Source organism: Malaclemys terrapin, chromosome 5 (genome assembly GCF_027887155.1).
Source record: "Malaclemys terrapin pileata isolate rMalTer1 chromosome 5, rMalTer1.hap1, whole genome shotgun sequence".
Taxonomy (NCBI): domain Eukaryota; kingdom Metazoa; phylum Chordata; order Testudines; family Emydidae; genus Malaclemys; species Malaclemys terrapin.
Genome location: NC_071509.1, coordinates 19,710,372 through 19,732,581, shown reverse-complemented (window position 1 = coordinate 19,732,581; position 22,210 = coordinate 19,710,372). Strand labels below are relative to the sequence as shown.

General features: G+C 43.3%; 1 protein-coding gene across 5 annotated transcripts in view; it reads left to right on the top strand.

Annotated features, from left to right (window-relative positions):
- The window catches only part of ZFYVE28 (zinc finger FYVE-type containing 28), a 294,752-nt gene that overhangs the window by 267,187 nt on the left and 5,355 nt on the right, over positions 1-22,210 (top strand). For 4 of the 5 annotated variants that reach the window (XM_054030704.1, XM_054030705.1, XM_054030702.1 and 1 more), the window contains 3 exons: positions 1,306-1,460; positions 2,176-2,292; positions 4,036-4,140. In XM_054030704.1, the coding sequence (XP_053886679.1) occupies positions 1,306-1,460; positions 2,176-2,292; positions 4,036-4,140 (377 nt within the window). The remainder of the gene's footprint in view (positions 1-1,305; positions 1,461-2,175; positions 2,293-4,035; positions 4,141-22,210) is intronic. The other variant, XM_054030703.1, reaches the window with a different exon arrangement.

Here is a 22,210-nt window from a genome sequence, read left to right as displayed (position 1 = left end):
GCTCTTTATCTGACACTTAAATAAGTGGTTTGGGGCCATACAGTAGTGGGGACTGATGCTGAACATATCAGTCAGTAGCTTATTGGATTGGCCCCTAATATGAAGTAGGAAATAATTGCCTTCAGCATGCTATTTAATAACTTGTAAAGTGAACTTTTTTTTTCAATGCCATGTGTATAATGGGAAAAAAGGCTGGAATTAGCAAAACTACTGTGTGATTATGAGTAAAGCATTCTAGATTTTCCTAGTCACTGATGAGAAGAATCTCTTTGGTATGGATGGCGAAATTAGTCTGAGTTTCTAACTTTCTCAGGGGAATAGAGTAGAGGGATGCATATTTCCTTTGCCTTGACTAGATGATTTCAATTTTAATTGCAGCTCACTCTTCAAAAGCTTTGATCAAAGGGGAAACAAGGGTTGGAGATTCTAACTCTGGAGACCACCACCTTTTAAAATAGTTTTTTAAATAGCTTGTTTGATTAACTTCAGTTTTGGTGGAGAAAATAACCTATTTCCACTGGGAAGCCTCCCTGAGGATTGGTTTACATTTTGAGCTCTGTCTCCATAACAAGAAAAGACTAGGGAGTAACATTTTTTTTTTTTTTAATGAAGGTTTAAGTCTCATAAGGTCATTTGGTGGGCTATTATAAGCTCATTGGCACTGATGAGCCATTCTGAGATAACAATTTAACATCTCAATAACTTCTAAAATTAGGGTGTAATGGACTAATCTACACCCTGTGTGCTAGACTTTTACTAAAGAAACTACAATTGATTGCTTTCCCTTTCGCCCCCCTGAAAAGTGGTAATTAAACCTGGAATGATTTTTGGATTCTGGTGAACCTCTCTGTTTTAGGGTCTCAATTGAGGAGCCCCTATTCCAAATAACTTGAAAATTGGTAGAAAAATTCTAACTTGGCCCCAGATCTAACCTTCCCATTTTGAGGCTAATATTCTTCTATGGATTTTAGGGGGGTGGTAGTGCCTAGAACTGGGCTTACACTGGAAACCTAACTGAATTGTGGATTGGTTACTGCCACTTCATAGTAATAGAGTCCAATAAAATACTGGCAAGTGGCTTTCTGGTTAAATGTTCTTTCATAAATATGCCATAGAATGGAAATTGGCCCTCATAGTAATTAAATAGGCTTGGTCCAGAAGGGTCAACCAGAATTTACAGCTATTTGTTCTGTTTTATGGTAAGAGCATTGTTTGAGCAGGAAATCCTTTAAGAGGCCAGTAGTTCTCTGAAAGACAAAGTGATGATTTAAGTTACCTTTCTTCCTTACATTTTGTCCCCTACAGCAGTTTAATGACCAGCTCCTGTTCATCTGATGACATTGATCAGGAGGAAATCCAGCTTGCCTTGCAGGCAGCTAAAATTGCTACCAGAGAAAAGATCAGATCCCGATTTCACGGCAGCAATGACCTTATTCACCGACTCTTTGTCTGCATCTCAGGTATGAGAGCTCCCTTTGTTACGAATGTGAATTTTATTCATCTTTCTATCTTTGTGTCTCTGTTATGAAAGAGGGTGTGCACAAAAATATAGGATGTAGCACTTACTAGATACGATGTGGCTGCAGGATTGTAATTTAGGGCCTTACCCTGCAAACAGCTCTTGCAGGGGCAGGTGTCTGCCTGTACAGAGCAGCTTGCAGGACTGGTGTTTGGAGACTTATGAAACCTGCAATTAAGGAGGAGTTTGGTTATGCAGGTGCTTCATCCTCACAGAGTTCCCTCTTCCCAGTGCTGTCCCAAGACTCCAATGGAAGAAATTCCTGAAGGGGAATGAAGGCATCTAGAAGTAGTAGTCTTTGTATCATAACTTTTATCTTGTAACTTATCATAACTTTTTCTAGCTCTATAACAATGTAATTCGTATTTAAAGAATCTCAGAATGTTATTATGACAAAAGCACACTACAGATATTGCATATCAGATTACAAGTTCTATAGGGACAAAAAGTCTTGACTGTTATTGTAGTTTAATCTAATTTCTTTTAAAAAATAAAATTTTCAATTATGATCTTAATTTTATAACCAATATGAACTATAAGTGTTCCCTATTCTTTTTAAACATGAAATTATTAACAACAGCATTGTACGTATTTAGAGGATGATTTTTTTCTGAGGTGTTCAAATAATGGCTTTACCTATTTCCACCGCCTGCTAGGTGTGGCTGACCAGCTGCAGACAAACTATGCCAGTGATTTGCGAAGCATCTTAAAGACCTTATTTGAAGTGATGGCAACCAAACCCGAAACAGAGGATAAGGAAAAGCAAAAGAAAGGTGAACATAATAAAGTACATTTTCTCTATTGCACCTTTCAGTTGTGCATAGGTCTTTAAAATATTTGGCAGGAGATTTGTCTTTTGTTCCTGTGAAATAACTCTCAGCTCTTCTACAGAGCTATTATATAGTCATTTAACCCTTGGTAAAATGAGATCATAGAAATGGTACATAAATGGGATGTATTCAGTGGAAATATACATACATGTTAGTATGTCTTGCAGCAAAAGTCAAATGACACAGTCTCCAGGGTGCTTCTGCCCATTTGCTTACTAATACAAGGAAAGGAATAGTATTGCTTTTCTGTGTGGTTGTAATAAGATATGTACAGGGCTTGCACTTGATTGCCCCTGGTTTATGACATTTTGTTTCTCCATGTCCTATGTGAAATAATGCATCTTCTAGTCATATAGGCTGGCAAAGCAGTGCAGATATTTTAACTTAAAAATTAAGATAATGATGTGTAAAACTGTGTCAAGCTGTCAAATGATGAAACAATGTGTAAAAAAAAAAAAAGAATTCTGGCCTCACTTGTAAAAATGGCATATAAATCAAAGAATGCCAAGTAGATCTGCAAAGTGGGAAAATACCCAGTTATGAAACACTTGAATTAAGCAGACAAAAGTGGCCAGAACTGAAGCAGGAGCGAGCAAGAGATTCAGATGTTATCAGGCTTTCCTCAGTTACCACTTTGATTCTTTCTTAGGCCTGGTCCCCACTCACCCCCCACTTCGGACTAAGATACGCAAATTCAGCTACGTTAATAACGTAGCTGAATTCGAAGTACCTTAGTCCGAACTTACCGCGGGTCCAGACGCGGCAGGGAGGCTCCCCCGTCGATGCCGCGTACTCCTCTCGCCAAGCTGGAGTACGGGCGTCGACGGCGAGCACTTCCGGGATCGCTCCCAGAACATCAATTGCCTGCCGCCGGATCCTCCGGTAAGTGTAGACGTACCCTTATCTAGGGAATGAACAAGGTCTGCTGAATGTTTGCCCTTTTTTTTTTTTTTTAAATAATAATTACCCAATTAAGGCAATTTTTTCTTCCCTTTTAAAATAGCCAAGTTGTCCCAATAAGATACGGTTAAATAAGTCCCTTGTTACAGATTGTTAACTAGACCTATTGAGGCAGGGCTCTTGGGTTTTTCCTTTGATTTCTCTCTCATTATCAGAGAGTCTCCAATTTTCCCTTCTCCTTATTTTGTTCAAAAAATGTTTTTAAGGACTTCTTACTGAGGGGCTTACCTCTAAATCCACACATCATGAATTAAAGATATTTCTGATAAGTGTAGTTTACCAAGACGAGACTGATTTTTTGGGGGGTGATCAACACGTCACAGATAACATAGTTATTCAGTTAGGTATGTCTGTATTGTATCTGTGGGTGTGAATGGTAGCTCCTGTAGACATTCTCATGCTAGCTGTACTCTAGATAGCTCACCAAAAATAGTTGTGAAGATGCAGAGCTGCAGGCTTCAGCGTGGGCTGCGTAAGCCCATCTGACCACCCCTGGGTACATACTTGCTTGTGCACCATGACATCCTTACTTCTGTATTTAGGCAGCTAGCATGGATAGGTTTACATGAGCTACAAATCACACAGCCTGCTGCAACGTAGATGTACCCTGTGTGGGGCTGGGACCTCCCAATATCTTTGTTGCGGTGTTGGTAGAAGACGGCAAAAGAGATACGCTATCACAGTCTCATATATGATGTTACGTTCATTTTGTTTCTTGTTGTTCAGTTAATCAGGGTTTAAGGAATGCAGCACTGGAAGATTGTGCTTTATGCCAGGAAACCATATCATCTTCAGAACTTGCAGCGAAGGCCAGAGATGGGGACTTTGAAGGTATTTTAACATTTCTGAGAATTAAAATAAGGGCTGTTGGGGGGTAAAGTGGGAAACTGAGTCACAAGTTCACCCATCTAGGCTTTATCAATTTTCACCTTTATTTATACTATTTCAGACAGAAATATTGTCACTTATAGTGTCTGAACATACGTTTATGTCAGACAAATGATAACAGAAAAGAGGAAATTGGTAAAGGGCCAAAGTTACCATATTCTGGAGTACCAGGAAGGCCTTACACCTTCCATGATGGTTGCCACCTCCTTTGATCTCTTGGTCTGATCCTTCAGTCTGTTCCTTCGGTTTCTGATCCGGTGTTTCTCTGAATGGGGTCTTGTTGACTTGGGATCATTGCAGATTACTTAACCTTTTTCCAGTCATCTTGGTAATCACAATCGGCTACTGCAATCACATTAACCCTTTGCATTTTAGGTAACTCAAACCTTACCTAAAATTACATATGTGCAAGCTTCGATTACCCAACTTCTGCATTTATTTATTTTTTTGTTTATGCAGTTTCTATATCACTTTGTTTTGTGTCATCCTGCCTCTGGGTTTTCCCAGTAAAAGACTTATTGTTGTTACAGGTTTGTGTGTTTTTACCTTAAAACTTTCAAATTCAATATGTGTATATCATCCTATCCTACCCCTTAATCTATTCAAGGGTAATTATGGAAAAAACAATGACCCTTTTCTGTCAACATTTCTTATCTTCTTTAAATATGGGTTTTCAAAGATCTTTTTCACTCAAAGTCCAGTTTTGCTTGTGCATCATTATAAAAACCCCACTTCATTAGAATTTTTCCTCTGAATGCATTTTGAGGACTGTCTCAACTTTAGGGTCTTGATATTTAGTTGCTTTTAATGGTACCCCAACAACACTGACTTAGGTACAAAAGTTGGGTTGATTAGGACTAAAAGAAAACGGATTAAAAGTGTGGCTCTTCTCTGAAAAGTGACTAAAAATGGCATCATGGGATTCCAGGGGGTCATGACTCCAGTTAGAATATGCTCAGCTTACCATCTATATCCTTTTTTTTTTTTTATAACTGACAGCTCTGCAAAACTCCACCTGAGATCTGAAAATCATGTATGTACAATATGTATATCTGTGTCAGTATAGAGATATGCTGTATATAGTGAATACATAATTATATGGCATTTAAGCTTATATGGCATGTGTGTCAGTTTACTGCATTACTAATAAGAGAAAACCCACAAATGATTTATATAGGTCATTCCAAATTAACACCATACCTCACCATTATGCATTTTTATAAACTCCACATAATTTTTCAGAAGTGTTCTAGAAATGTCTGAGAATTTTTAAAAAAAATGTTATTGATACTCTTTTTGTACCCCTCATTATATAAAGACAGTATAAGCCTTAGCATCAGAAATCAAGCTGTACTGCTTAGGAGGGAGAGAAATTATAAATAATATATCTTAGATCATTTTTAGAGGTTTCTAAAATAACTTGTATTTTGAAGTCATAAGAACATAAGAATGGCTGTACTGGGTCAGACCAAAGGTCCATCTAGCCCAGTATCCTGTCTACCGACAGTGGCCGATGCCAGGTGCCCCAGAGGGAATGAACCTAACAGGTAATGATCAAGTGATCTCTCTCCTGCCATCCATCTCCACCCTCTGACAAACAGAGGCTAGGGACACCATTCCTTACCCATTGTGGCTAATAGCCATTAATGGACTTAACCTCCATGAATTTATCCAGTTCTCTTTTAAACGCTGTTATAGTCCTAGCCTTCACAACCTCCTCAGGCAAGGAGTTCCACAAGTTGACTGTGGGCTGTGTGAAGAAGAACTTCCTTTTATTTGTTTTACACCTGCTGCCTATTAATTTCATTTGGTGACTCCTAGTTCTTGTATTATGGGAATAAGTAAATAACTTTTCCTTATCTTCTTTCTCCACATCACTCATAATTGTATATACCTCTGTCATATCCCACCTTAGTCTCCTCTTTTCCAAGCTGAAAAGTCCTAGCCTCTTTAATCTCTCCTCATATGGGACCCTTTCCAAACCCCTAATCATTTTAGTTGCCCTTCTCTGAACCTTTTCTAGTGACAGTATATCTTTTTTGAGATGAGGAGACCACATCTGTACACAGTATTCAAGATGTGGGCGTACCATCAATTTATATAAGGGCAATAATATATTCTCCATCTTATTCTCTATCCCCTTTTCAATGATTCCTAACATCCTGTTTGCTTTTTTGACTGCCTCTGCACACTTTGCGTGCAATCTTCAGAGAACTATCCACGATGACTCCAAGATCTTTTTCCTGATTTGTTGTAGCTAAATTAGCCCCCATAATATTGTATGTATAGTTGGGGTTATTTTTTCCAATGTGCATTACTTTACATTTATCCACATTAAATTTCATTTGCCATTTTGTTGCCCAATTGCTTAGTTTTGTTAACTTTTTGAAGTTCTTCACAGTCTGCTTTGGTCTTAACTATCTTGAGCAGTTTAGTATCATCTGCAAACTTTGCCACCTCACTTTTTACCCCTTTCTCCAGATCATTCATGAATAAGTTGAATAGGACTGGTCCTAGGACTGACCCTTGGGGAACACCACTAGTTACCCCTCTCCATTCTAAGAATTTACCATTTATTCCTACCCTTTGTTCCCTGTCTTTTAACCAGTTCTCAATCCATGAAAGGACATTCCCTTTTATCCCATGACAACCTAATTTATGTAAGTGCTTTTGGTGAGGGATCTTGTCAAAGGCTTTCTGGAAATCTACGTACACACTGGATCCCCCTTGTCCACATGTTTGTTGACCCCTTCAAAGAACTCTAATAGATTAGTAAGACACGATTTCCCTTTACAGAAACCATGTTGACTTTTGCCCAACAATTTATGTTCTTCTAGGTGTCTGACAATTTTATTCTTTACTATTGTTTTGATTAATTTGCCCATTACCGATGTTAGTCTTACCGGTCTGTAATTGCCGGGATCACCTCTAGAGCCCTTTTTAAATATTGGCGTTACATTTGCTATCTTCCAGTCGTTGGGTACAGAAGCCGATTTAAAGGACCGGTTACAAACCCTAGTTAATAGTTCCGCAATTTCACATTTGAGTCCTTTCAGAACTCTTGGATGAATGCCATCTGGTCCCGGTGACTTGTTAATGTTAAGTTTATCAATTAATTCCAAAACCTCCTCTAGTGACACTTCAATCTGTGACAGTTCCTCAGATTTGTCACCTACAAAAGCCGGCTCAGGTTTGGGAATCTCCCTAACATTCTTAGCCGTGAAGACTGAAGCAAACAATTCATTTAGTTTCTCCGCAATGACTTTATCGTCTTTAAGCGCTCCTTTTCTATCTGGATCATCGAGGGGCCCCACTGGTTGTTTAGCAGGCTTCCTGCTTCTGATGTACTTAAAAAACATTTTGTTATTACCTTTTGAGTTTTTGGCTAGCTGTTCTTCAATCTTCTCTTTGGCTTTTCTTATTACATTTTTACACTTGATCTGGCAATGTTTATGCTCCTTTCTATTTACCTCGCTAGGATTTGACTTCCACTTTTTAAAGGAAGTCTTTTTATCTCTCACTGCTTCTTTTACATGGTTGTTAAGCCACGGTGGCTCTTTTTTAGTTCTTTTATTGTGTTTCTTAATTTGGGGTATACATTTAAGTTGGGCCTCTATTATGGTGTCTTTAAAAAGTGCCCATGCAGCTTGCAGGGATTTCACTTTAGTCACTGTACCTTTTAATTTCTGTTTAACTAACCCCCTCATTTTTGCATAGTTCCCCATTTTGAAATTAAATGCCACAGTGTTGGGCTGTTGAGATGTTCTTCCCACCACAGGAATGTTAAATGTTGTTATATTATGGTCACTATTTCCAAGCAGTCCTGTTATAGTTACCTCTTGGACCAGCTCCTGCGCTCCACTCAGGACTAAATCTAGAGTTGCCTCTCCCCTTGTGGGTTCCTGTACCAGCTGCTCCAAGAAGCAGTCATTTAAAGTATCGAGAAATTTTGTCTCTGCATTTCATCCTGAGGTGACGTGTTCCCAGTCAATATGGGGATAATTGAAATCCCCCACTATTATTAGTTTTTAATTTTGATATCCTCTCTAATTTCCCTTAGCATTTCATCATCACTATCACTGTCCTGGTCAGGTGGTCTATAATAGATCCCTAATGTTATATTCTTATTAGAACATGGAATTACTATCCATAGAGATTCTATGGAACATGTGGATTCACTTAAGATTTTTACTATATTTGATTCTACATTTTCTTTCACATATAGTGCCACTCCCCCCACGCATGACCTGTTCTGTCCTTCCGATATATTTTGTACCCCGGAACGATTGTGTCCCACTGATTGTCCTCAGTCCACCAGGTTTCTGTGATACCTATTGTATCAATATCTTCCTTTATCACAAGGCACTCTAGTTCACCTATCTTATTATTTAGACTTCTAGCATTTGTGTACAAGCACTTTAAAAACTTGTCGCTGTTTATTTATCTGCCCTTTTCTGATGTGTCCAATTCTTTATGTGAATGTTTCTCATCTGATCTGGCCTTTACATTATCCTCTTCCATCCTCTGTTCCCTACTAGAACCTAGAGAATCTCTGTCAATAGACTCTCTTCTAAGAGAAGTCTCTGTCCGATCCACATGCTCTTCTGCAGCAGTCGGCTTTCCCCCATCTCCTAGTTTAAAAACTGCTCTACCTTTTTAATGTTAAGTGCCAGCAGTCTGGTTCCACTTCAGTTTAGGTGGAGCCCATCCTTCCAGTATAGGCTCCCCCTATCCCAAAAGTTTCCCCAATCCTAATGAATTTAAACCCCTCCTCTCTACACCATCGTATCATCCACACATTGAGACTCTGAAGCTCTGCCTGCCTACCTGGCCCTGCGCGTGGAACTGGGAGCATTTCTGAGAATGCCATAGAGGTCCTGGATTTCAGTCTCTTCCCTAGCAGCCTAAATTTGGCCTCCAGGACATCTCTCCTTCCCTTCCCTATATCATTGGTACCTACATGTACCACGAACACCGGCTCCTCCCCAGCACTACATATATACCTGCCTTTTCCTAGTGACTGGAGTTCCCTCCCCCGGAGAGGTAACCTCAGTGTGAGAGGATACCCTAACACCATCTGGAAGGAGGGTCCCAACTATGGGAAGGTTTCCCTCTGCTCCTATTGACTGCTCTGCTTCCCTGGGCCTTTCATCCTCCTCAACAGCGCTGGGGCTGTCTGACCGGAGGTGGGACAATTCTACAGTGTCCTGGAAAACCTCATCAATATACTTCTCTGCCTCCCTTAGCTCCTCCAGTTCCGCCACCCTGGCCTCCAAAGCCCATACGCGGTTTCTGAGGGCCAGGAGCTCCTTGCACCCAATGCACACGTACGCCACCCGCCCACAGGGCAGGTAATCATACATGCTGCACTCAGCGCAATAAACTGGATAGCCCCCACTCTGCTGGTGGGCTTCTGCCTGCATGGTCTCCTAGTTAATGAAAGGGTGTTGTTTAAATCAGGAAGTTTTGACTGTAGTTTAGTTTATAGTTTTAAAGAAAACAGCACAGGGCCCTTGCTCCCTTCCAAACTCCCTTGCGAAACTCCCTGTTAGCAGCCCCTGGTCACAAAGCTCCCTGGTCGCTTGCGCACTGCTTTATAAAGCCCTGGCCTGCTTGATAGTCCCGCCCACTGACTAAGGCTCAGCCAATTAACAGAGGCTTCCTTTGAAGCTCACAGCTTCCAACTGCCAGCCACAGCACATGGTCCTTCAACCAACCAAACAAACAGGCGGACAAACACAAGCTCAGAACACAGCGAGTAACCCCCAAACACAAACAAACTCACACTACAGACAGTCTGATCTTTTAGGGCTAAATGCAAGTGCTGCATCCCACTGGGAGTCTGGCAACCTCTTATTCTCAGTGATATTCAACTGATAGGAAGTTCTCAGTTTTCAAAAGTGTCATCTAGTGATTTTTGGTCCCCAACTTCAGACGCCTTGAAAGGTCAACGCCCTTAGAAAACCAAGCTCTTTTAAAGATCTCTCAAGCTGAACTAAAACTGAAGCTTCCACTTCTGAAAATGTAGACCCCTATTTCTATGCTGTTAGAAATGGGAGTTAATCACAAAATTCAGATCAGGATTCAAGCATCCAAGAAGTTCCTATCTCCAATTTTGGTTTAGGTATATAGATACAGGTATGAAACCAACCACATAGTTTGAGTCTGCATCTGAACTTCCTTAAAATTCAGTGGTGGCTGAATCTGAATTTGATTGGTTCTGAGGTGCATATGCTTAGCTTTACATGGAACACCACATATAGAAGAACACATTTTTAAATATTCTATACCAGTGGTTCCCAAACTTCTTCCGCCGCTTGTGCAGGGAAAGCCCCTGGCGGGCCGGGCCGGTTTGTGTACCTGCCATGTCCGCAGGTTTGGCCGATCGCGGCTCCCAGTGACCGCAGTTCGCTGCTCCAGTCTATCCTGTGATATGGATGATAGAAATATGCTAGAGACTAGAACGATATCACTAATCTCCTCCTCATTTGTGCTTTAATCAGGATTTGAACAACTAGCATTTTAGGAGTCTGATTCAGCTTCCAGCGGAGTTAATGTAAAAATAACACTGAGGTGTGATAGGGCCAGATCCTTTGCTAGTGTAAATCAGTGCAGCTCCATTGACTTCGTTGACTGCATCTGCCTCAGTCACTCTGTCTGAGTGGCTACAGTTTTTCCCAGTTCATCTAAAGCAATGGGACTATATCACGAAATAGGAAGTGAAGGGAAGTGTATCTTTTGCCACTGCTGGAAAAAGAGGAAATTAAATTGTATGGACAAGATGAGTGGGAAAGCCATAGAGTCTCATTTAACTAAATATGGGCTTGTTGGGGTCTAAAATTCATCCTTTCTAGTCAAGAATAAAGAAAAAATGGTTTAAGCAAAGAAAAGAAACTTCATTTTTCTCACCATTTTAGATGGACTTGTCAGTGTCCCGGGTTCTACAGTGGTGGGGGACATATAAGTAGACGGCTATTGGTAAAGTAGAGCTCTAGGCAAGTGTAACCCACACACCTCCTGGGTGTCGTGTTCTGTCCCATCTAGTAGCACTGAGACCACTTAGAGAGAGACATTAATGAGTCTGCTCTACAGCTTTACCTATATGGCTTTTGGCTCATGCATTTAGTTCCAGAGGTCCCAGGTTTGATCCTGCCTACTGACGACCGGGGTCTGTCGGTGGTACAGAAGCCCATCAAGAGTTAGATAAAGAAAGGTAGATCCCAAAGTCAAAGCTCAACACATTCTGATAATCAGTAATTTTGGGAGGGACTTGCTCCTAATTTGTTCACATACTGGACTTTCCCCAGTGTTATCTTTGGTAATGAGACTGCTTATGCCAAGACAGTCATTCTAGCCTTGCATTCTCTGGCTTCCAGAATGACGCACACAAAACAACCAGACTGAAAAAATAGGTCCTGCCAGCCTTAAACTGGGACATTTAAGTGGCACCACGGAAGTTCCCCACTGCCCAGATTATGGGAAGAGCAGTGCCAGCATTAGTTCAGGGTGTAAAGATTGAAGGATTTTCTGACTGTTCGGGAGTGGAGGCATAGGGGCAAGTAATGGACTACTGGTAAAAAGTTTCAGGACTTTCAAATACTCTCTAGGCTTAGAAAGTCTTAGCTCAATCTGCATGTGGAGTTAAAACTGCCTGGGTTCTACACAAGAACTGTGCACACAACCCCCCGCCCCAAGAAATTCAGGCCCACATCTCTACAGAAACAGGAGGTTATGCAAGTCACTGAGGTGCTCAAAGTTGTCATTGTTGACATGAATTATGCAGATTTTCTTCTCATATATGCCAGATGATATTGAATGGTTAAATGTTTCTGTTCTTCCACAAACATCCAACAGATGGCACCACAAACTGCAGTATAGCGTAGAGCAGGGGTAGGCAACCTATGGCACGTGTGCCAAAGGCGGCACGCAAGCTGATTTTCAGTGGCACTCACACTGCCTGGGTCCTGGCCTCCGGTCTGGAGGGCTCTGCATTTTAATTTAATTTTAAATGAAGCTTCTTAAACATTTTTAAAACCTTATTTACTTTACATACAACAATAGTTTAGTTATATATTATAGACTTATAGAAAGAGACCTTCTAAAAATGTTAAAATGTATTACTGGCACGCGAAACCTTAAATTAGAGTGAATAAATGAAGACTCGGCACACCACTTCTGAAAGGTTGCCAACCCCTGGTGTAGAGTCTAGACTCTCACATGTCTGCCTCATCCCGTGAATTCATCCTGAAGGCCATTGTTGGGATTGCACCAGTCAATGATACTCTTGTGTGTGTAGCATTTCTATACTTCCAATCGCTTCTCTTTTTTTTTTTTTATTCACGTTTCCACATAAAGTGAACAAACTTACAGAAAATGAGCATATCTGTAACCCCTGGCACCGGCTCTCACCAAAGAGCACAAATACCTTTCACACTGAAAAAGTTCACCAGACTATCTAACAGGGAAGAAATCTCCAAATATTTCTAATTAATTCCCATATATAATCACAGACAGTACTCCCTTGCAAATGGTGCCCAAAAATACAAGATTACTTTCAATCAGTAAAGATGAATAAATAGATCTAAAATTCCACTAGTGGCTCTAGTTCCAGATGATGATAATGAACCGCTCTCAATTTTATCAGATTTCTCATTCTGACTCTGTTTAAAATCCACCAGCTGGTATGGATCATAAAACAAATATGAATTTGTATTATGATCCACCTGACACTGATAAGGGTAGGTGACTTAGAAACCTAGTGACTTTGTGAAGGTGAAATGCAATAAACTCTGGATTATTTCATGTCCCACTACAAAAATCTTTGCAAACGCACAGCTAAGACTGAGATATATTTGTCTTCTAGAAAAAAGTATCCTAGCACATTAGGAAAATGTTACACAGCATTAAGAAAACTTATACATAGATTAAAGGTAGCAAAAATCTTAGTTTCAGTTTTAGAGGGAACCTTAACTCTGCATAGACAATCACTATGCTCGCGAATGAACTTGCACAGAAAATGATAGAAGACAAAAACACCATATCATCCATGAGTGAACACTTTTCATAAAGCACTCAATCCACATTTGACCTCTCAGTTCTTGTCCTCAAATGAAATCTGCACATCACCTTGGCTTGGGTATTGGCTTGGGTATTGTTAGTACTGTGATGTCTAACCTTAGGCAACTTACCAAGGTTTGTCTGTACTACAGTTTCTGCTGGTGCTACCACCGCTGGAGCCTTACCCATTGGGAATTATGGATCTGAACAATTCTCATGTAGACAAGGTCCTGGATATATGGGCAGACAAAGAGAAAGTTAGATTTATCTCTGTCATAAAAATAAGCATGAGATTTCAAACCAAAAGACATTCTGGAGGAAAGATGGATGTGTCATGCAGCTATTTGTGCTGTTTAAAGATAGATTTGTCATAGCCCTTCAGATACAACTTCTATTCCAGACATAACATGGTTGCTGTGAATTTCCAGGGTAATCATGTGAAAGCATCTGTTTGTACCATGTAACAGTACAGTAATTTTTCCCTTCTGATCCCACTCCCGTTCCTATAACACCACCTTGCTCACCATCACCTAGTCATAACTCCAGGCTTAGTGTAGGTGTCATGAATGCCAGCATAAATAGCTGTTTGTGCCATGTGTTTGCATCTGTTTGTGACACATAACATAATTTCTCCTCTCTCCCCCTATTTTGCCTAGTCATAACTCCATGCTGCTCTCTAACATGCAGAGTTAACCATATCCAGTATCCCTAAGCCCAGGTCTTAAACCCTAATTCCCATAGCCATGGGAAACTGCACACTAGAGTATTTGCGGAATATAGTATCTAATAATTGTTAAACCAGAATTCATTGTCAGCCTGATGTGAACAACCAATGTTCCTGTTGTCCTCTAAATGACTATAGCAGCTCCGGTCTTTACAACGATGACCAACAACAGTGTGTAAATGAAATCAGTTAAATTGTTGCAAAACTCTTCCTTAGTCAGCAGCTCTACCTGAGTCATGAGACAGTGCTCCACACATCACCTGTTAAGACTCCCAGTTTCCCTGGGAGAATCCTGATTTCAGGTACCTCCTCCTGGCTTCCAGAGTGGCTGCTTGAATCTCTGGTTTTCCAGGTAGTAAGCTGAACTACCGAGCATAAAGGGCCTGAAATCTCCCCTCTGGCAAGATCAAGAACTTCCTCCACAAAGCTGCTGCTCAACAGTACAGAGAGCCCAACAGCAGGGGGAGCAGCACACTGCCAGCCACAGCAGGAGGAGACAGGAAACCCTCTGCAGCAGGCTGGGAAGGGAGCTACATTCTAGATCCCAGCACCAAGATGTACTCCTTGGAGGGTGGGGGGAAGAGAGGACGCCAGAACTTAGAGGGAAAGTTTCTACTGCTTCTGGGGAGCCAGAGAAAGGGAGGGGACAAGACAGAGGAAACTTGAGGGGGGGAAAGAGGGAAGCCAGACAAAGGGAGAGAGGTGGTGAACTCAAGGGGGGATTGCTGGATCTGGTCCTGGGGTTTATGCAAATGAGGCAACATGTAATCATCAAATATAAAAATCAGTGCAGATTCTCTGGGGAGAGGATGAGAGAATAAGCAATGTGATTGATGTTTAATCACGTTGTTAAATGCACTGCGGCAGACGTTTTCAACCTATTTTCATTTGCGGACCCCTACAACATTTCGAATGGAGGTGCGGACCCCTTTGGAAATCTTTGACATAGTCTGCGGACCCCAGGAGTCCGTGCACCACAGGTCGAAAACTACTGTTCTATGGTACAAAAACCTTTCACGGACCCCTTAGACACAGATCTGCAGATCCCAGCAGTCCCCAGCTTGAAAACCACTCCACTACAGGAAGTTGCTCAGATACTACAGTGATGAGCGCTGCATAAAAGCCTACATAGAGTAGAATGGTGTATTTCATTATTTGTATAAAGCCGCCAAATTTCCAGACTCACAGCTTTTAATAGGTCTGGTTTCATGTTATGCAACAATAACTTGGTCTGACTTAAGTCCAGGGAACTTGCAAGGAGAATCACATCTTATCCAGTTGGAGTCTTCATCTTTTGTATCCCTATTTTATAGGTCTGATCTGTATTGTTTGCATGTTATTTAGATTGTAGGTTCTTTGGGGCTTTTTCTGTTTGTACAGAAACTTAGTCCTGCAGTTGCTATGAAGCTCTGCTGCCGTGTGGCACCACAATAACACAACTTTCCCCCGGTTTCTAAGTACCAACATATTGACTGAGTTTTTTGCTCTGCAAAAAGATTAGAACTTTACTGTGCCCCAGAAATGAATTGAGAGAAAGTTCCTTAGACAGATAGAAATCAGAATTTCAATATCAATGTGATTCCAGATTTTGAAGCACGGGGCAAAAGAAAGATGGTTTCAATCCAAACATGTGCTACCAAAATAATAGTCTGTACTGACTGAACTCTTTGAGGGTATGTCTACAATGCAAGTGAGGTGTGATTGTAGTATGGTAGGCAAACCTGTGCTAGCTTTAATCTAGCTAACACGGGTAACAATAGCAGTGTAGACGTGGTGACATAGTCTTCAGAACAGGCTAGTAACCAGACTACGAGACCTCCAGGGACTCCCGGATACATATGCAGATTGCTAGCCCATGCCATCATGTCTACATTACTGTTGTTATCTACGCTAGCAAGATTAAGGCTAGCATGGGTATGCCTACTCATGCTACAATCACACCCTCACTTACTGTGTAAACATATCCTTACTGAGAAAGGGAAGGAATATCTGGGTCTAATTGCCTTGGATGACTTTTCAGGCACCAAAGACTGGAGGGATTATATAAAAACTGCGCAAGAGAACTTCTCTTAGAGAAGTTGTGTTATGGACCAAAGGGCCGATTTTAAGGTAGGAGTTGAAGGGAGGGGAAAAGGTGATGGTACTTTCCAAACTTGGCAAGCATTACTGATGTCCCCAGAGTTCTCTAGTTGTCATGCTTACAGCACAAGTATTTACCATGTTCAGTAATTCTGCTTCCACAAGGAGAGTGAGAGCAAGATGATCTGGCTTTTGTGCACTTGTGAAGGTAATGCACTGTGACATTTGCAGTGGCATACGTTTCATATGCCATGGTAGAAACAGAACTTTTAAAGTTAGTTTGGGATAGGGTGACCAGACAGCAAATGTGAAAAATCAGGACGGGGGTGGGAGGTATAGGAACCTATATAAGAAAAAGACCCAAAAATCGGGACTGTCCCTATAAAATCAGGACACCTGTCACCCTAGTTTCAGGGCCGGTGCTTCCACTTGGCGACCCTAGGCGGTCGCCTAGGGCGGCAGGATTTGGGGGGTGGCATTTTGCCGCCCTCAGCGGAAATTCGGCGGTGGGGGGTCCTTCCGCTCCGGGTCTTCGCCGGAAATTCGGCGGCGGGTCCTTCACTCCTTCCGGCACCCGCCGCCGAAGTGCCCCAAAGACGCAGAGCAGAAGGACTCCCCGCCGCCAAATGCTCAGAAGAGGAGCGCTGCTGCCTAGGGCGGCAAAAACCCTGGCGCCGCTCCTGCCTAGTTTGGGAGAAGATAACGAGGGTTATATATGGGTTGCTCGCGCTCTCTCTCTCTCTCTCTCTCTCTCTCTCTTCTCAGTTGTGCTTGGTGAAATCTGACACACACAGGCCCAGCAGAGAGTTTCAGTAGGAGCTCTGTGTTAATGGTTGTCTCCGAATATCCAGACCAGTACACAAGGTTCAATGTGGACCACCTTCTCTGGACAGTTCAGCCACAGTGTGTGTCTTGCCATGTGCTTAGTACTTAGTGCTAAAGAGATACCCTGGTCATTGTACTGGGATGAAATCCACTAGAGCTAGCCTTGTTGGAGCCCTAACAATCTCCCAATTTCCCTCACTTTAAAGCCCCTCTCTCCCAGTTTCCTGCATCACAGCCCACTCTTCCCAGCTGAGTGGACTCAGCCTTTCTGGAACAGGTCGGCCTTATTCCTTGGCCAGAGCAGTCATTGCTGTGTTACGAGGCATTTCTTCCCTCCAGGGACTAGATGTTTTGTTTCCACAACATTCTCATAAGTGAGAGACCAGGACGGGAAACTGAACCCAGCCTCCTGTTTGTCAGAACACCGCATGAGCATAAGTCCCTTTGGCAAGCTAGAGTAGGGTTACCATACGTCCTCTTTTTCCCGGACATGTCCGGCTTTTCGGCAGTCAAACCCCCGTCCGGGGGGAATTGCCAAAAAGCGGAACATGTCCGGGAAAATGGCGGCTCTGTTTAAGAGCCCGGCTGCCTGAACGCTACCGGCTTCGGGCAGCCCCGTGCCTGGAGACCCTGCGCCGCTGGAGCCCGGGAGGGGAAGTGCCCGGCTGGGGGCGCAGGGTCCGGAGGCATAGGGGCTGCCCGAAGCCGGTAGCGCTCCGGCAGCCCGGCTCTTAAATAGAGCTGCGGGGACTGGAGCCTCCAGCCGCCGGGGCTGTGTGTAACTGACACAGTGTCAGTTACACAGAGCCCCAGCCGCTGGAGGCTCTGTTTAAGAGCCGGGCTGCCCGAGTGCTACCGGCTTCGGGCAGCCCCGTGCCTGGAGACCCTGCGCCCCCAGCCGGGCACTTCCCCTCCCGGGCTCCGGCGGCGCAGGGTCTCCAGGCACGGGGCTGCCCGAAGCCGGTAGCTCTCCGGCAGCCCGGCTCTGTGTAACTGACACTGTGTCAGTTACACACAGCCCCGGCGGCTGGAGGCTCCAGTCCCCGCGTCTCTATTTAAGAGCCGGGCTGCCCGAGCGCTACCGGCTTCGGGCAGCCCCGTGCCTCCGGACCCTGCGCCGCCAGAGCCCGGGAGGGGAAGTGCCCGGCTGGGGGTGCAGGATCTGGAGGCACGGGGCTGCCCGAAGCCGGTAGCGCTTGGGCAGCCCAGCTCTTAAACAGAGCGGGGGCGGCTGGAGCCTCCAGCCCCCGGGGCTCTGTGTAACTGACCCAGTGTCAGTTACACAGAGCCAAAGAGGAGAAAAGCCTCCAGCCCCCGGGGCTCTGTGTAACTGACCCAGTGTCAGTTACACAGAGCCAAAGAGGAGAAAAGCCTCCAGCCCCCGGGGCTCTGTGTAACTGACACAGGGTCAGTTACACAGAGCCCCAGCCGCTGGAGGCTCTGTTTAAGAACCGGGCTGCCCGAGAGCTACCGGCTTCGGGCAGCCCCCTTGCCTCCGGACCCTGCGCCCCCAGCCGGGCACTTCCCCTCCCGGGCTCCGGCGGCGCAGGGTCCGGAGGCACGGGGGCTGCCCAAAGCCGGTAGCGCTGGGGCAGCCCGGCTCTTAAACAGAGCCTAAGAGGAGCAGAGCCTCCAGCTGCGGGGGCTCTGCTCCTCTTCGGCTCTGTGTAACTTATACAGTGTAAGTTACGCAGAGCCGCCGGAGCCCCGGAGGGGAAGTGCCCGGCTGGGGGCACAGGGTCCGGACGCATGGGGGCTGCCCAAAGCCCGAGCGCTACCGGCTTCACGGTTTGCTGGGCAGCCTCCAGACCCTGCGCCCCCGGCTGGGCGCTTCCCCTCCCGGGCACCAGCTGCGCTGGGGAAGCGCCGGCTGGGGGCGCAGGGTCTGGGGGCTGCCCGGGAAACCGTGATGCTGGTAGCACTGGGGCAGCCCTTTCCCCCTGGCTGGGAGTGGGAGGGAGGAGGGGGCGGAGTTAGGGTGGGAGAAGGGGTGGGGTTGGGGCAGGGCTAGGGGTGGGGAAATGGGCGGGGCCATGGCCGGTGGAGGGTCCTCTTTTTTTATTTATGAGATATGGTAACCCTAAGCTAGAGGCAGGCTGCCCTTAAGTAAACTGGCATTTGTCCTCAGACTTTGAGTCTTCGTTATGTAGCTTTTCTATGCATACAGGGGCCAGTCGGTTCACTTTCTCCAACAGCTGGGCCCGAATCAGAGCACAACATCCAAATCCCCAAAGTCAGGGGGAGTCTGGAGCCAGGTCCAAATGGAGTAACTCAGGAACCTCTCTACTAGTGCTGTGTGCCAGGGAGATGTTATCCTTGTTTTAACACCATAAAAAGCTGCGCAGCAGATTTGCTGCATATAGAAATGAATTGGACACCACCTGCCTTTTTGTTCCAGTGCCTCCAGCTCCTGCGGCTTTATCACAAAACGGGTAGTATTTGATGTTTTTTCTTAAACATCTGGCTCCTGGATTCGTGTAAGGTTCCTATCTCTCATTCACAGTCTATTTTCCCTCATGCTGTGTTAACAAGTTTGATTCTTTTTTTTAACTCTTTCTTCTCTATCTCTAAAATCACTTTTCTTATTCATTTTCAATATTTTTTTCTTTCTTCTGCTTTTTTCTTAACACTTTATTTAATGTTCTCTCCCTCTTATTTTAGCCTCCTCCTCCCCACTCCCCGATGCTTGTTATTTCTTCCCCCTACCCCCTTGATGTCACTGCTGTGGCTTCTCTGCCTGTCATCTATTATCCTGCAGATTTTCGTTGGCTCCTGTGCACAATAGAGCAGTGGGCCCAGTTGGCCCTGAGAGCAAGGTTCTCTCTCTATTCTGTTTGCAGATCTCTAAAGCACTGGTAGACAGTGCCTCAGGGATTAAGGATATTGTACGTTTCCATTTCCTGCTGCATGCAGAGCTAGTGGAGCAGTGCAGCTTAGGAGAAGGTGCATAAAATAAAAGCCTGTTGGTGCTGGTGCATCGTTCACCCTGCTTCCAGCAGTGTCTTCAGAGTAATGCTTGGAATTTAATTTACAAAGCTTGCTGTACTTCCCATCATATTATATTTTTATCCTCTCATGAGACCTCTCTTAAACAATCTTTCAAAAATCTCTTCTAGAGAGCTCAATGTTTAGTACATACAATAACTCCCAAAAGCCAGCTCCCAAGGCTGTGTGAGACAGGGGCTGAAGATCCTTGGAGAAGGATCCTGTTGTAAATTGTATTGTCCTTGGTGCCTGCCTGGTTTAAAATATGGCTAAATCGTTAAAGGCTCAATGCAAAGTGTTGAGCACTTTGTCTGCAATCCAGCAAAGCACTTAAGCACATGCTTCCCTTTAAGAAAGCGCCTACTGGTCTCAAAGTTAAGCCTATGCTTTTGCCCCTCATAGGAAGATTTTTCAGCCACAAATTCATCTACAGGAATGAACACAGGATTGGAAACCATGAGTCTCAAATTTTAATCTGGTCCCACCACTGTGGTTCTGAGCAAATCATTTATCTCTTGTTCATTTTTAATATCTGCAAACTGACTGATTTACAAACCTTACAGGGAAAATGTGACTGAGGATTAATTAGTTATGTTTGCACAGCATTTGAAATGTTCTATATGCGCTCAGCGTTATTTCAGGGATATGCTGCAGTGCACCTGATATTGGGTTGATGCATGTGGGGTGGGAAGTAAAAGTCAGAATCAATAGGGCAGAGTGCTAAACTCACGGCTGCACTTGAGCTGTTTTAGCATTTGCTGGGTCACTAGTTAGGAAAAGGAGTACCCTTTACGTTAGCTCACAATATACTGTACTGTGATAAGAAGAATAATGAGTAAGCCAACAATAAGATTCATAAAGTCACTTTGGGGGAAGAATTACTATATTTAATTTTGAAAAGTAATATATAGAGTGATAATATATGTACACTCCTCCTATATCTTGAGTACCAGTGAGGCATATAATTTTCCAAGTAATATTGTCATTATACATGTCAAGGAGGACACAAAGGTAAACACCACCTAATTTGCAGTGAAGTTAATCTGGCAGTAAAATTCTTGTGTAGCCATAAACTCTGGGTTATAGGATATTGGTATGCTTATGAAATCAGGGCATATTTATTCCAGTACTTCTTTATTGGAAGTATTTATTCCATTTATTCTCTTTTAAGAACTTGCTTTTTGGCAATTTAGTAACTTTTTTTCTTTCCCAAGTTTTTTAGGCCTACTACGTAAATGATTCTACCTTCACACTTGCATTTTGTATTTAGATATTCCCCCTAAAAGCATGGCCTTCGTCCAATCAATCCTCCACATTTTGAACAATTAAAAATGAAACATTCCTTTCTCTACTAGTTTAGTTCCCAAAATATACCTAGTTGTGCATTTCCAAGTATGGGAACTCAGAAAAGTAGAAAGCCTTTTGAATTTTGAAGCTGTGCTTGTAGTTTTTTCTTATTTTGTTAACCTGCTTTTTAAAATATTTTATTTGTTGAATTGTGCATACGGTTTATTTTAACAATCATTGCTTTAATTTTGTAAATTTTACATGAAATTAAAATAATATTTCACAGAAGATTACATTGGGATTTGACCTTTTCATTCATTTAATTAAGTCTCCCGCCATTGTTCTTCCTTGCTGACCCTACCTGCAACTCATTTGCCATTTGACCTGTGTATTAAATGAATCATATGTTTATCTCTGTTTGATACTGTGTTCCTTGAGGAAGGGATCTTGTCTCTTTTCTGCTGATAAAGCAGCAGACATATGCCCTGCACACTCTAATAACCAAGAGAATCTAGACTCTGGGAATTTGTGTAAATAGTTCCAGGAGTTTACCTTTCATTATGTCCAGAGAGTCAATCCTGGGCAGCACTTAACTTGCCCTTGATTAGATTTTTATTAACTTAATTAAGCAATGGGCTACATCACTTTGACCCCCATAATTTCAGGCTCTCCAGGGTTATGTCAGCTTGTCACTAGCAGAAGCAGCTGAGCAGAAGTGAGCCTAATATGTTCTGCTTTTCAAGGGGCAGCTCACGTCACTGCGTTGCTTTTGTGGAAGATTACAGAAGTCACTGAAAGAAAAACAAGGGCCATCTTGTTAAAGAATACTTTAAAATTCTTTCTCTGTTAACATTGGTTGTACCTTTAATGGTGCTCACTGTTTGAGTTGAGGTGTTTGGGTTAGGGATCAAAGCTGTTACCTTTAGCATAGGTGGTGGATATAACAGGCCAGCCGCCAGGGGAAGCTAATCCTCCCCTGGCGCAGCCGCCGCTGCCAGATACTGGGTTGCAGGTTTTGGTGGGTTGCATGGTAGGGAAGTTTTTGCTTATTAATAT